General features: G+C 39.8%; 1 protein-coding gene across 1 annotated transcript in view; it reads left to right on the top strand.

The window, feature by feature from the left end:
• Positions 1 to 15,413, top strand: part of ITGAM (integrin subunit alpha M) — a 49,616-nt gene that overhangs the window by 23,811 nt on the left and 10,392 nt on the right. The window contains exons 13-14 of the mRNA XM_081132480.1: positions 13,611 to 13,751; positions 13,845 to 14,054. Coding sequence (XP_080988606.1) covers positions 13,611 to 13,751; positions 13,845 to 14,054 — 351 coding nt within the window. The remainder of the gene's footprint in view (positions 1 to 13,610; positions 13,752 to 13,844; positions 14,055 to 15,413) is intronic.

The raw sequence follows: 15,413 nt of genomic DNA, 5'->3' as shown, positions 1-15,413 counted from the left end.
CCACCCGCCCTCCTCTCTCCCTCTGACATTCCTCAGTCTCGTCTATGCTTCCATGGCATTGGATCTATTCTGTTCATCAGTTTATTAAGTTCTTTAGATTCTATGTATAAGCGAGATCATGTGATGTTTGTCTTTCTCTGCCTGGCTTATTTCACTCAGCATAATATTCTCCAGGACCATCCACACTGTCCCAAAGGGTAGGAGATTCTTCTTCTTTACAGCTGCGTAGTATTCCATGGTGTGAATGTCCCACAGCTTTTTATCCACTCAGCTACTGATGGGCACTTGGGCTGTTTCCAGATCTTAGCTATTGTAAACTGTGCTGCTATGAACATCGGGGAGCATATATCCTTTCTGATGAATGTTTCAGGATTCTTAGGATATATTCCTAGAAGTGGGATCACTGGGTCAAAAGGCAGCTCCATTTTTAATTTTTCACGGAACCTCCACACTGTTTTCCACAGTGGCCGCCCCAGTCTGCATTCCCCCCAGCAGTGTACCAGGTTCCCCTTTCTCCACACCCTCGCCAGCACATGTCGTTTGTTGATTTGTTGATGGAGCCATTCTGACAGGTGTGAAGTGATACTTCATTGTGGTATTGATTTGCATCTCTTTGATGATTATTGACGTAGAGCATTTTCTCATGTGTCTCTGGGCTGTGTCCAGTATGTCCTCTTTGGAGAAGTGTCTCTTCAAGTCCTTTGCCCATTTCTTAATTGGGTTATTTGTCTTCCTCTTGCTGAGTGCTATGAGTTCTTTGTACACTTTGGAAATTAGCCCCTTATCAGATTCATCCTTGGCAAATATGTTTTCCCAGACCGTGGGGTTCCTTTGTATTTTGAGGCTGTTTTCTTTTGCTGTGCAGAAGCTTTTTAGTTTGATGTAGTCCCATATGTTTATTTTTTCCTTTGTTTCTCTTGCCCTAGGAGATGTATCAGTGAAAAGTCCACTATGTGGGATGTCTGTGACTTTACTGCCTATGTTTTCTTCCAGGATTTTTATGGTTTTGTGACTTACATTTAAGTCTTTTATCCATTTTGGGTTTATTTTTGTGTATGGTAAAAGTTGGTGGTCTAGTTTCATTCTTTTGCATGTATCTGCCCAATTTTCCCAGCACCACTTATTGAAGAGACTGTCTTTACTCCATTGGATGCTCTTGCCTCCTTTGTCAAATATTAACTGACCATAGTGGCGTGGGTCTATTTCTGGGGTCTCTGTTCTGTTCCATTGATCTATAAGCCTGTTGTTGTACCAACACCAGGCTGTTTTGATTACAGTGGCTTTGTAGTACAGTTTGATGTCCAGTAAAGTGATCCCTCCTACTCCGTTCTTTGTTTTCAAGATGGTTGCAGCTATTCGTGGCCTTTTTTGATTCCATATAAATTTTTGAAGTGTTTGTTCTAGATCTGTGAAATATGCTGTTGCTATTTTAATTGGAATTACATTGAATTTATAAATTGCTTTGGGTAGTATGGACATCTTAATGATAATAATTCTTCCAATCCATGAGCATAATATATTCTTCCACTTGTTTATATCTTCCTCTATTTCTTTTTTCAGTGTCCCGTAGTTTTCCAAGTACAGGTCTTTTACATCCTTGGTTAAGTTTAATCCTAGATTTCTTAGTTTTTAGTTGCAATGGTAAACGGTATTTTTTTTTAGTTTCTCTCTCTGAAAGTTCATTGTTGGTGTATAAGAATGCCATTGATTTCCGGATGTTGATTTTGTGTCCAGCTACCTTGCCAAATTCGTTTATCAAATCTAGTACTACTTTGATGGAGTCTTTAGGTTTTTCTATGTACAATATCATGTCATCTGCAAATAATGACAGTTTTACTTCCTCCTTTCCAATTTGTAAACCTTTTATGTTTTCTTCCTGTCTGATGGCTATGGCGAGGACTTCCAGTACTATGTTGAATAAGAGGGTGAAAGTGGACATCCCTGTCTTGTTCCTGTTTTTAAGGGAAATGGTTTTAGTTTTTCATCATTGAGTATGATGGTGGCTGTAGGTCTGTCATATATGGCCTTTATTATGTTGAGGTATGATCCCTCTATTCCCACTTTGCTGAGAGTCTTTATCAGAAATGGGTGCTGGATTTTGTCACATGCTTTTTCTGCATCTATTGATATGATCATATGATTTTTGTCCTTCATTTTATTTGTGTGATGTATCATATTTATTGATTTGCAATGTTATACCAGCCTTGCATTCCTGGAATAAATCCCACTTGGTCGTGGTGTATGATCTTTTTAATAGATTGCTGGATCTGGTTTCCTAGAATTTTAGTGAGGATTTTAGCATCTATGTCCATCAGGGATATTGGCCTGTAATTTTCTTTCTTTGTAGTGTCTTTATCTGGTTTTGGGATTAGGATGACGCTGGCCTCATAAAAAGAGTTTGGGAGTTTTCCCTCCTGTTGGATTTTCTGGAATAGTTTGAATAGAATAGGTGTTAATTCTTCTGTGAATGTTTGGTAAAAGTTGCCTGTAAATCTATCTGGTCCAGGACTTTTGTTTGCTGGGAGTTTTTTGATTACTGCTTCAATTTCATTAGTTGTTATCGGCCTATTCAGGTTTTCTGCCTCTTCTTGATTAAGCTTTGGAAGGTTGTATGCTTCTAGGAATTTGTCCATTTCACCCAGGTTGTCCAGTTTGTTGGCATATAGTTGTTCGTAGTATTTTCTTACAATCCTTTGTATTTCTGTTGGGTCGGTTGTTATATAGCCTCTTTCATTTCTGATTTTATTAATTTGGGTCCTCTCTCTTTGTTTCTTAGTGAGTCTGGCTAAAGGTTTATCAATCTTATTTATCTTTTCAAAGAACCAGCTCTTGGTTGATTTTTTGTATATTTTTTTAGTTTCCATGTCATTAATTTCTGCTCTGATCTTTATTATTTCCTTCCTTCTACTTCCTTGAGGCTTTTCTTGCTGTTCTCGTTCTAGTTCTTTTAGTTGTTGTGTTAGATGGTTCATTAGAACTTTTTCTTGTCTCTTGACATAGGTCTGTAATGCTATGAATTTTCCTCTCAGGACTGCTTTTGCTGTGTCCCATAGATTTTGGGTTGTTGTCTGTTCATTTTCGTTTTTTTCCATGAAGTGTTTGATTTCTTCCTTGATCTCCTTGGTAACCCATTCATTGTTTAATAGCATGCTATTTAGCTTCCATGTGTTTGAATATTTTTGAGTTTTTTATAGTGGTTGATTTCTAGTTTCATGGCATTGTGATCTGAGAAGATGCTTGATATGATTTCAGTTTTCTTGAATTTGTAGAGACTTGCCCTGTGCCCTAACATGTGGTCTATTTTTGAGAATGTTCCATGTACACTTGAGAAAAATGTGTATTCTGCTGCTTTGGGATGAAATGTTCTATAAATGTCAAAGAAATCCATTAGATCTAGTGAGTCATTTAAGGTCTATGTTTCCCTGTTGATCTTTTTGTCTTGATGATCTGCCCAGTGCTGACAGTGGGGTGTTAAAGTCCCCCACTATAATTGTGTTACTGTCAATCTCCCCCTTAAAGTCTACCAAGAAATTTTTTATATATTTAGGTGCTCCTATATTGGGTGCACAAATGTTTATAAGGGTTATTTCTTCCTGTTGGATTGATCCCTTTAGTATTATGTAGTGACCATCTTTGTCTCTTGTTATGGTCTTTATTTTGAAGTCTATTTTGTCAGAAATAAGTATTGCTACTCCAGGTTTTTTTCCTGTTCCATTTGCATGGAATATTTTATTCCATCTCTTCACTTTCAGCCTGTGTGAATTTTTTGCTCTCAGGTGGGTCTTTTGTAGACTGCATTTATTTGGGTCCTGTTTTCTTATCCATTCAGCTACCCTATGTCTTTTGATTGGAGCATTTATTTGGTTTACATTTAAGGTTACTATTGATATAAACTTATTTAGTGCCATTTTTCCTCTTTATGCTGATGTACCTTTCTCTCACTATTCCTTCTTTTTCTTAAAGCAGTTCTTTTAGCATTTCTCGTAATGCTGGTTTGGTGGTACTGAACTCCTTTAACCTTTTTTTGTCTGGGAAGCTCTTTGTTTCACCTTCCATTTTAAAAGTAGCCTTGCTGGATAAAGCAATCTTGGCTGCATGTTTTTGCTTCTCAGTACTTTGAGAACTTCATGCCACTCCCTTCTTGCCTGAAGAGTTTCTGTTGAGAGACCTGATGGGGGTCAGCCTTATGGGGATTCCCTTGTAGGTCACTGCTTGTCTCTCTCTTGCAGCCCTTAATATTCTCTCTTTGTCCTTGACATTTGCCACTGCATATATGTTTTGAAATTAGTGTTTTGGATTTCTCTGATACTCAGAAGTGGAATTGCTGGGTCACTAAGGTAGTTCTATTTTTAAGTTTTTGAGGACTCTCCATACTGTTTTCTATAGTTGCTGCATCAATTTGTACTCCCACCAATAGTGCACAAGAGTTCCCTTTTCTCCACATCTTGCCAACATTGGTTTGTGGATATAGTGATGACAGCCATTCTGACAGGTGTGAGGTGCTATCTCATTGCAGTTTTAATTTGCATTTCTGTGATGATTAGTGATGTTGATCATCATTTCATATGTCTGTTGACTATCTGCATGTCCTCTTTGGAGAAATATCTATTCAGGCCCTCTGCCCATTTTTAAATCAGATTGTTCATTTTTTTGGTGTTAAGTTGTATGAGTTCCATATATATTTTTGAATATTAACCCCAATCAGATGTATCATTGGTGAATATGTTTTCCCATTCAGTAGGTTGTCTTTTCATTTTGCTGATTGTTTCCTCAGCTATACAAAAAATTTTAGTTTGTTGTAGTCCCTTTTGTTTATATTTTTCTTTTGTTTCCCTTGCCTTGGGCAATATAGGCAAAAAAATATTGCTAAGAGTGATTTCAAGGATTTTTATGGTTTCAGATCTTCCATTTAAGTCTTTAGTCCATCTTGAGTTTATTTTTGTACATGGTGCAAAAGAGTGGACTAGTTGTATTTTTTTGCATGTATCTGTCCAGTTTTTCCAACACCATTTATTGAAGAGCCTGTATTTACACCATTTTATATCCTTGCCTCCCTTGTCATAGATTAATTGACCATATAGGTGTGGGTTTATTTCTTGGCTCTCTATTTTATTTCATTGATCTATCTGTTTTTATGCCAGTACCATCCTGTTTTGGTTACTATAGCCTTGCAGTATAGTTTGATATTATGTAACATGACACCTCCAGCTTTGTTCTTCTTTCTCAATATTGCTTTGGCTATTAAGGGTCTTTTGTGGTTCCATATAAATGTTAAGATTATTTGTTCTAGTTCTGTGAAAAATGCCATTGGTATTTTGACAGGTATTGCATTGAATCTGTAGATTGCTTTGCGCAGTTTGGACATTTTAACAATGCTAATTCTTACTATCCATGAACACAGTATTGCCTTCCATTTTTTTATGAGTCTGTGTTCTTCAATTTCTCTTTTCAATGTCTTATGGTTTTTTGAGTACAGGTTCTTCATCTCCTTAGTTAAATTTATTCTGAGGTATTTTATTTTTTTGATATAATTGTAAATGGGATTGTTTTCTTAGTTTCTCTTTCTGATAGTTTGTTATTGGTGTATAAAAATGCAACCAATTTCTGAATATTAATTTTGTATCCTGCTATTTTACCAAATTCATTGATCAGTTCTAATAGTTTTTTGGTGGAATCTTTAGAGTTCTTTATATATAGTGTCATGACATCTGCAAATAATGACTTCTTCCTTTCCAGTTTGGATGTCCTTTATTTCTTTTTCTTGTCTGATTGCTATGAGTAGGACTTCCAATACTATGGTGAATAAAAGTGGTAAAAATGGACATCCTTGTCTTATTCCTGATTTTAAGGAACAAGCTTTCAGCTTTTCTCTGTTGAATATGATGATAGCTGTGGGTTTGTCATTATGGCCTTTATTATGTTGAAGTATTTTCCCTCTGTACCCACTTTGCTGAGAATTTTTATCATAAATGGGTGTTGGATTTTGTCAAATGCTTTTTCTGCATCTATTGATATAACTGTGTGATTTTTATCCTTTATTTATTTATTTGTTTATTTATTTATTAATTTAATTTAATTTAATTTAATTATTTAATTTATTTATTTTTGCCAGGGCAGGGATTTATTTTTTAAAGACATTAATTACAGTCATGCACCACTCAATGACGGTGATAGGTTCTGCGAAAACTGCCCCCGTGCAAGCACCAGGGTGCGCGCTTACGCAAACAGGGTGGTGTTACACCACTGGCGGCACCGTGGGCTTGTTTACACCAGCATCGCCACAAACGCCGGGGTGTGGGGGGCGGGGGGAATCGCAGGGTGAGCCTGGGCGTCACTTTCCCTTTTGTGATTTTCCTTAAGCTCCGAGTGCCAGGCATCCAGGTCTAGGCTGGGGCCTGGAGCACACAGCGTACAGCTCAGCAGGGGTAGGAGCCCCACCGCCTCCCCCACTGGGGCTCCTTCTTTGCAGAGACCTGGGTTGATTTCCACCATTTATTTCGGCTGCTAGTACTTTTCTCTTCCCGCCCTTTACATTTCCAGCTCTCGGGTCTTTATCCTTTATTTTTATGTATGTATTATGCTACTTGATTTGCAGATATTGAAACAACCTTGTGTTCCAGGAATAAATCCCACTTGGTCATGGAGCATGACATTTTTAATGTATTGCTGGATTTACTTGCTAATATTTTGTTGAATATTTTTGCACCTATGTTCATCAGGGATATTGGCCTATAATCTCGTTTTTTTGTATGTCTTTGTATGGTTTTGGTATCAGGGTAATGCTGGCCTTGTAAAATGAGTTTGGGAGCCTTTCCTCCTCTTTAATTTATTGGAACAGTTTGAAAATAATACCTATTACTGTTTTTTTGGATGTTTGGTAAAATTGTAGTGTTTTTCTATATTTCTGTGGTGTCAATTGTCACTTCTCCTTTTTCATTTTTGATTTTTTAAAATTTGGGTTTTCTCTATTTTTTCTTGATGAGTCTGCCTAAAGGTTTCTCAGTTTTGCTTATCTTTTCAAAGAATCAGCTCTTGGTTTTACTGATCTTTTAAATTTTTTAAAAAAGACTCTATTTCATTTATTTCCACTTGCTCTTTATTATTTCCTTTCTTCCGTTCCCTTTGGGTTTTGTTTGTTGTTCTTGTTCTAATTTCTTCAGGTGTAAGGTTAGATTGTTTATTTGAAAATTTTCTTGTTTCTTGAGATAGGCCTTGTACTGCTATGAATTTCCCTCTTAGAACTGTTTTGTCTGTGTCCCACAGGTTTTTTTTTCTATTGTCATGTCTTCATTTTCAGGTGTCTTAAGGTATCTTTTGATTTCTTCCTTGACATCATTGTTAACCCATTCATTTTTTAGTAGCATGTTACTTAGACTCCACATGTTTGTGTGTTTTTTAGTATGTTTTTATGTGTGTAATTGATTTCTGGACTCATACCATTGTGATCAGAGAAGATGCTTGATATGATTTTAATCTTCTTAAATTTATTGGGACTTGTTTTGTGGTGTAAAGGTGGTCTGTCCTGAAAGATCATTTTTGTTCACTTGAAAAAAATTCATATTCTGCTGCTTCTGGGTTAAATGTCCTAAAATATCAATTAAGTCCATCTAGTTTAATGTTATTTAAGGCCACTGTTTTCTTGTCAGCTTTCTGCCCGGATTGTCAGTGGCGTGTTAAATTCCCCTACAATTACTGTATTACTTTTGATCTTTTCTTTTATGTCCATCAATATTTGTTTTATATATTTAGGTACTCACATGTTGTGTACTTAGATGTTTATGAGAGTTATATCCTCTTGTTGGATTGATTCACTTATTATTTTGAAATACCCTACTTTGTCTCTTGCTACAGGCTTTTGTTTTAATGTATATTTTGTCTGATATAAGTATAGCTACCCTAGCTTTTTAAAAAAAATTTTCATTTTCACGAAGCTTATTTTTTCATCCTTTTACTTTCAGTCTGTGTGTCTTTCGATCTGAAGTGGGTCTCTTGTAGGCAGTCTTGAGCCTTTTTTTTTTGTTCTATTCAGCCATGCTATGTATTTTGATTGGAGCATTTAGTTCATTTACATTTAAAGTAATTATTGATAGGTATGTAGTTATTGCTGTTTCATTAATTATTTTCTGATTGTTTTTGTAGTTCTGTGTACTTTTCCTATTCACTTGCTTTCTTCTTTTGTATGTTTATGAATTTCTATAGTGTTATATTTGGATTCCTTTCTCTTTATTTCTTGTATATCTCTTGTACATTTTTGGTTTGTGGTTACCATGTGTTTTGTATATATCCAGCTATATTTATTGCAGTTTATTTTAAGTTGATGGTCACTTAAGTTCAAACACATTCTAAAATCACTACAGCTTTTACTCAACCTTCATGTTTATGTCTTTGTCATTATTTTTTTATTTCTTGTGTGTGTTTATCCCTTAATTTATTGTTGTAATTACACATGATCTTCCTACTTTTGTCTTTTAACCTTTGTGCTAGCTTTATAGTTGGTTGATTGATGATCACTGCTTTTACTAAATATTTGCCTTTGTCCATGTTAACTTTTTCTTTCCTATATTTTCTTATTCATATTTTTGATGTTTTCTTTTTTTTTCTTAAAGAAGTACTTTAACATTTCTGTAATACTGGGTTAGTGATGGTGAACTTTAGTTTTTTTCTTGTCTGAGAAACTCTTTATTTCTCTTATGATTCTAAATGATAGCCTTTCTGGGTAGAATAATCTTGGCTATAGGTCTTTGCCTTTCATCACTTTGAATGTTTCTTGCCATTCCCTTCTGGCCTGTAAAGTTTCTGTTGAGAAATCAGTTGATAGTCTTATGGGAGCTTCCTTGTAGATAATAAACTGCTTTTCTCTTGCTGCTTTTAAGATTCTCTTTTTGTCTTTAACCTTTGGCATTTTAATTATGATGTGTTTTAGTGTAGGCTTCTAGTTTGGGACTCTCTGTGCTTCTTGGACTTGTATGTCTATTTCCTTTGCCAAGTTAAGGAAGTTTTAAATCATTATTTTTTCAAAGAGATTTTCAGTCCCTTGCTCTTTCTCTTCTCCTTTTAGTACCCCTATTTTGTGAATGTTGGTATGCTTGATGTTGTCCCAGAGGTCCTGTAAACTATCCTTATTTTTAAAATTCTTTTTTTCTTTCTGCTGTTTTGATTGGATATTTTCTGTTACCTTATTTCCAGATTGCTGATCCTCAGCTTCATCTAATCTGCTCTCAATTCCCTCTAATGTATTCTTCATTTTAGTTATTGTGTTCTCCATTTCTGTTTTGTTTTTTTTTGTTTTTTTTTTCTGTTGAAGTCCTCACTGAATTAATCTATTTTCCTAAGTTCATTGAGCATACTTTTAACCTGTGGTTGTTTTTTTTTTTTTAATCCTTACCTGAGGACATGTTCATTGATTTTTAGAAGGGAGGGATGGCGAGAGAGAGAAAGAGAGAGAGAGAGAAAGAAATATTAATGTGAGAGAGAAACATTGATCAGTTACCTCCTATATGCGTCCCAACTGGGGATCAAACCCGCAACCTCGGTATGATCCCTGATTGAGAATCAAACCTGCAGCCTTCTGGTGTATGGGACTATGTTCCAACCAACTGAGCCACACAGGCCAGGGCATAACCAGTGTTTTGAACTCTGCGTCTGGTAGATTGCTTGTCTCTGTTTTGTTTAGTTCTTGTTCTGGAGTTGTGTTCTGTTTTTTTCATTTGGAACATGTTTCGTTATCTCCCCATTTTGGCTGACTTCCTGTGTTTGTCACTATGTATTAGGTAGATCTACTGTGCTCCCAGTCTTGAGAGAGAATGGCCTTACACAGAAGGTGTCCTATGGGGTCCAGTGGTGCAGTCTCCATGGTTACCTGGGCCAGGTGCTCCAGGTGTGTCTCTTGTGTGGGTTGTGTGCGCCCTCCTGCTGTAGTTGAGCCTTGATTGCAGTTGGCATGTCAGTAGATGGGGTTGACCCTCAGGTTGAATGGCTGTGAGTTTTGGCTGTGACTATAATGGGTGAACTATTGTAGGGGCTTACCCCACAGAGCGAGTGTCATTTTAGCAGTGCTCTGGTGCCAGCTGACTCTGCCCTTTGGATGTGTCATTTATGGAATTGATTGTGTGGTGCTCTGGTGTGGTGGTAAGTCAGCCACTTGGAGTGTTGGTTTTGGAGCCTCTTGGGATGGGCTCCAGTGTAGGCCAAAGTCAGCTAGTACTTGTGCTGGGCTCGGGGCCACCTGGTAGGAGATACAAAATAATCTGTGGTTGGATGCCACTTGTGCTGGGCTTGGAAGTGCTTGGGAGAGGCTATGCTGTGAACCGAGGCTGGTTGAACTTGTGTCAGGCTTGGGACCCTTTGGTGGGCACCATGTCGCGAGCTGAGAGGAGTGCCACTTGTGCTGGGCTTGTGGCTGATTAATTGAAACTATGTTTCAAGCCAAGACTGGTTACCTTTTATGCCGGGCTTGGGCCTTTAGCAAGAGGTGCAAGGTATGATGAGGCTGCCACTGTTTATTTGGGGTGTGTGGACCTTTGAGAGAGTTTAGGAAAGTCCAAAGCATGAGTGGAGGCAGGCTGCTTGTGTGGAGGAGCTGCTGGAGGAAGCTAGGGCCAGGCAGAGGAGTTGGGTGGGGCAGGTTCTCAGAGAGTCACCAGGGTTGGGGAATGGTGTTAGGCAGGTGATTGGAGAGCTCAGATTTGGCACCCGCCTGTGCTGGGGAGCTCTCAACAAAGGGACAAGGGTGCCTGCCAGCACTTTTGTCCCTGGATAGAGTTGCCCTGACTCCTGCCCCTCCAGCCCTCATCCCGAGTTAGTTAATTTAGTTCCTTCTTATGTGTCCTTGGCACTTTTGAGCTGCTGCCCCTATGCTGAAGCTTAGAGTGAGTGGGTTTTGAGCAAGTGTGTTTGTGTGTGGGTTGTTTAAGAGCAGTGCCTCAGTATCTAACAGCCCTTTGTCTTTCTCTAACACAATCTTCTCTGGTTTTCACAGCCAGATATTGTGGGGGCTTCTCTTCCTGGTACTCCCAGGCTGGGGAGCCTAGGTGGGAATGGGACCCCTCACTCCTCAAAGGGAACCCACACAGACAAGATACACCTCCCAATTCTTAATTGCCACACTGTGGGTGTGGGACCTGCCAATTCCTCATCTGCACCTCCCATACCAGCCTTGACATGGTTTCTTTTTTATATCCTTAGTTATAGGACTTCTGTTCAGCTAAGTTTCAGGAGGTCCTCAGTGATGGTTGTTCTATAGTTTAGTTGTAATTCTGATGTGATCACAGGAGGAGGTGAGCACAGTTTATCTACTCCACTATCTTGACTAAAAGCCTTTAGTCAATTTATTTAAAAAATATTTTTTATTGCTTTTTTAGAGAGAGAGGGAGGGAGAGAGAGAGAGAAAAAAACATGTATGTGAGAGTGAAACATTGATCCACTGCTTGCTACATGCCCCCTACTGGGGATCGAGGCTGTAACCTGGGTATGTGCCCTGACTGGGAATCAAACCGGCAGCCTTTTGGTGCATGGGATGATGCCCAACCAACTGAGCCACACCGACCAGGGTTAGTCAACTGATTTTCAATAAAGGCACAAAGACCGTTCAATGGAGAGTTCAGTGGTTCTGGAACAATTGGACATGCATAATAAAAAACGAAAGAAAATAACCTTTACCCACATCTCATACCATATTAAGATTAATTTAAAACTGATCATAGAGCTAAATGTAAAATCTAAAACTACAGTACCTGTGGAAGAAAACATAGGAGGAAATCTTCATGACCTTGTGTCAGGCAAAGAGTTCTTAGATAGAACACTATAAGCACGGCCCATAAAGGAAACATTGATAAGAAAGACTTCATTAAAATGAAAAGTTTTTGTTCTGTGAGAGACACTGTTAAGAGAATGAACAGATAAGTTACAGACTGGGAGAAAATATTAGTAAATTTTCCTTTTTTTAATTACATATCTGATAAAGGATATATCCAGAATATATAAAGGACTCTTAAAATTCAAGAACAATAAGAAGCAATCCAATAAAAAAATAAGCAAAATATTAGAAGAGACACCTCACCAAAGAAGATATATGGATGGCAAATAAGCACACAAACACATACCTGCTCCGTGCTGTTAATCATTAGGGAAATGTAATTAAAACTGCAATAAGGTACTACTTACTGTACAAATGTTAGAATGGTTGGCATGAGAAGGAAATCAACTGGCAATATCAAGGACTGGCAAGGATGTGTAGCAACTAAACCCCTCATACATTGCTGTCGGAATGGAGAACGGCATGCCTGTTTTGGAAAACAGTCAACATCTTATAAAAGTTCAACACGCAGTGACCGTACCAGCAATCTCTCTCTCAGGTACTTGCTATTTACCTAGGAGAAATAAGGACAGATGCTTACATGACAACCTGTATGTGAATGATTCTAGTGGCTCCGTTCATAATCATCCCAAACTAGAAACAACCCCAGCGTCACTCATTGGGGAACGGCTAAAGAAACCGGGGCATCCGATGGAGTGGTAAGCGGAAGGCAGAAGCAATGGGCTACTGATACGTGCAACACCGTGGGTGAATCTTAAATGCATTATCTAGTGAAAGAAGCCACCTGAAAGGCTGCATACTATATAATTCCATGTATGTAACATTTGGAAAGGCAAAACTATAGGGACAGAAAAAAGACCAGTGGTTTCCGGGGCTGGCGACCGAGGGAGAGGATGATTACAGCGGGCACGAGGGGGTGTTTCTGAGGTGCTGAAACTGTTCTGTATCTTGACCATGGCCGTGGTTACATATGTGCTTTGTCAAAACTCATAAAACCAAGAAGGCTGAATTTTATTGTAAGTAAATTGGACCCCGATAAACCTGACCTAACACCAAAACAAGCCTGCTGGCCGTGTGGGCAGAGGGTGGGTTGCAGTGAGCCGCGTCTTGGCCCCTGCCCTTTTCCTCCCGAGGACTTGCCCCCCTTCAGGCCGCTGTGCCTGTGGGTCTGTGCTGTGGCCTCCGCGCCGCCCTGCTGCACCCGGCCCCGGCAGGCTCCGCGTCTCCAAACCTTGTTGTTGGATGAATGAGTAAATGAATGAGCGAATGACTAAATGGGTGAATCCTGTGGGTGAATTCTGCATATTGACATTAAACATACTTTTTTTTTTAACATACTTTGAAATTGTTTTAAAAGGTAGACATTATTTCTCAATATCACACAAAGCTATCCCGGTAGTAATAATTATTTTTAAGCCACACCAGTTGATTCCTTATTAGCCAAACTACCAAGTTTGATTTTTTACCCCCCTAAAAACTTCCAATGTATTGAAAAAATGTCCTGTCTGCTCTTCCAGGCTTTTTCTGTCTGCATTTTCCAGTCCACCTTTTTCTCTGTTGTTGTAATCATCTCCCCGCAACACCATTTGGGGTAAAATCCTTACCCACTGGCCGTCGACTCTACTGTGCTCCTCTGTCAGCACATTTGAGTGAGAATTTACCGTGAATTATATAAAGGATCACATGCACTCCAAAGGCCTTTCCCCAGCAGGCGCGGTTTTCTTCACAGGGAGAAAATGCCCACGCTCTGCTTCAGGTGGGAAGAGGTATGTGATCCTCGCCTCATCTCTTTCAGATTGGCTCCTACTTCGGGGCCTCGCTCTGCTCCGTGGACGTGGACAGAGATGGCAGCTCTGACCTGGTCCTCATCGGGGCTCCCCATTACTACGAAACGACTCGGGGGGGCCAGGTGTCTGTGTGCCCCTTGCCCCGGGGGGTGAGTGGCTGATGAGACCTGGGCTGGGGGGGGCCTGGGTGTGGGGTGGAGGGGTTGTCCGGGTTGGGGACTGGCACTGTTTTTATTCTGCAGAGGGCTAGGTGGCAGTGTGAGGTCATTCTCCGTGGGGAGCAGGGCCACCCCTGGGGCCGCTTTGGGGCAGCCCTGACCGTGCTGGGGGACGTGAATGGGGACAAGTTGACAGATGTGGCCATCGGGGCCCCAGGAGAACAGGAGAACCAGGGTGCTGTCTACCTATTTCATGGAACCTCAGGACTGCGCATCAACCCCTCCCACAGCCAGGTGAGGCCCCATCACTGTCCCTGTCATGACCGTAGCCTCTTTGCTGATATGCCTCTTTCTAATCAACGTTCCCACAGCTGCAGATTGGTTCTCCCATTACTCCTTTCAGAACCTTTAAAAATAATAACACACTTCCCAGACATGTGAGAGACTCCTCAACTCTAGATTAATTCCTTCCACAACTCCGGGAGGTGCATGGGGGCCCAACACCTGCACTGTACAGGTGAAGGATTAAGGCTTCGAGGTGATAGATGGAGGCTGGAAGTGCGGGACAGAGCCACTCCTGTCCTCCTAGACCCAGTCTCAGCAGGTCATCTTGGTTTTAGATGAAAGTCTCCCATCTCAGGAAGTCTTCCAGTTGGTCGCCCTCCCAGGATTTCATGCTTCAAGGGGCTGTCACTTGTGCAGTCACCCAGGGCCCCTCTCTCAGGAAATTTAGAAAAATTACAAATTTGCAAGCAAAGTTGAAAGAATTGTACAGTGAAAACCCATATATTTACAACCTAGAATCTACAATGAACATTTTACTAGATTTACTTGATCACATATCCAATCTTTCTCTGCAGTCCATCTTATTTTTAGTGCATTTCAAAGTAAGTTGCAACATCAGTTCACTTTACCTGTAAACATTTCAGCACATGGATCATTAACTAGATTTCAATATTTGCTTACTGTTGTTCTCGATAAAATCTATGAACAGGAAATGCACAAATCTTTAGCCATTGACAAATGCATGTACCTGTTATATCCTGTCAAGATACAGAACCTCCTGATCACTCCAAAAAGTTCCCTCCTGCCCCTTCTCGGTCAATTTCTGACCACACTCCGTTCCGGAGGAAACTACAGTTCTGACTCTTTTCTACCCCAGCTGAGTTGCCCACCCTAGAACTGTGTGGCCCAGTTTCTTTACAGGCTCCTTCCTGCAGCCAAGGCTAGGAACCGCTGCTTGCCCACTTCTCTCTGTGTAGTGGAGCCTCTCTCCACAATCGTGTGAACAGTATAATTATGCCTCTTTTCATTGGTGTCTTTGCTTCTCTGTGTAAATGGAGTTTGAAGGCTCTGGTTTTACCTTTTTTATTACAGAAACTTTACATGCTTGTACCAATTTGTAAATCTAAAGTAAACAGTGAGAGCACTACTTCCCTCCTCTTATCTGCACTGTAACACCCCACAGAGGAAAGCAAGGGTAAGGGGAGGGTCCTCAGTGTGTCTTCACACGTGCCTGAATACCCCACAGACTTTGGAATTAAGAACAAATGCAAAAAGGACCATGCTATCCTATTATTCTATTCTTTGCTTTTTTTTTAAAAAATCCTCACCTGAGGATATTTTTTCCGTTGCTTTTCAGAGAGAGTGGAA

Source organism: Miniopterus schreibersii (assembly GCF_964146895.1).
Source record: "Miniopterus schreibersii genome assembly, chromosome: 3".
Classification (NCBI taxonomy): Eukaryota; Metazoa; Chordata; class Mammalia; order Chiroptera; family Miniopteridae; genus Miniopterus; species Miniopterus schreibersii.
Note: the sequence above shows the minus strand (reverse complement) of the source record. Positions and strands in the feature narration are given on the sequence as shown.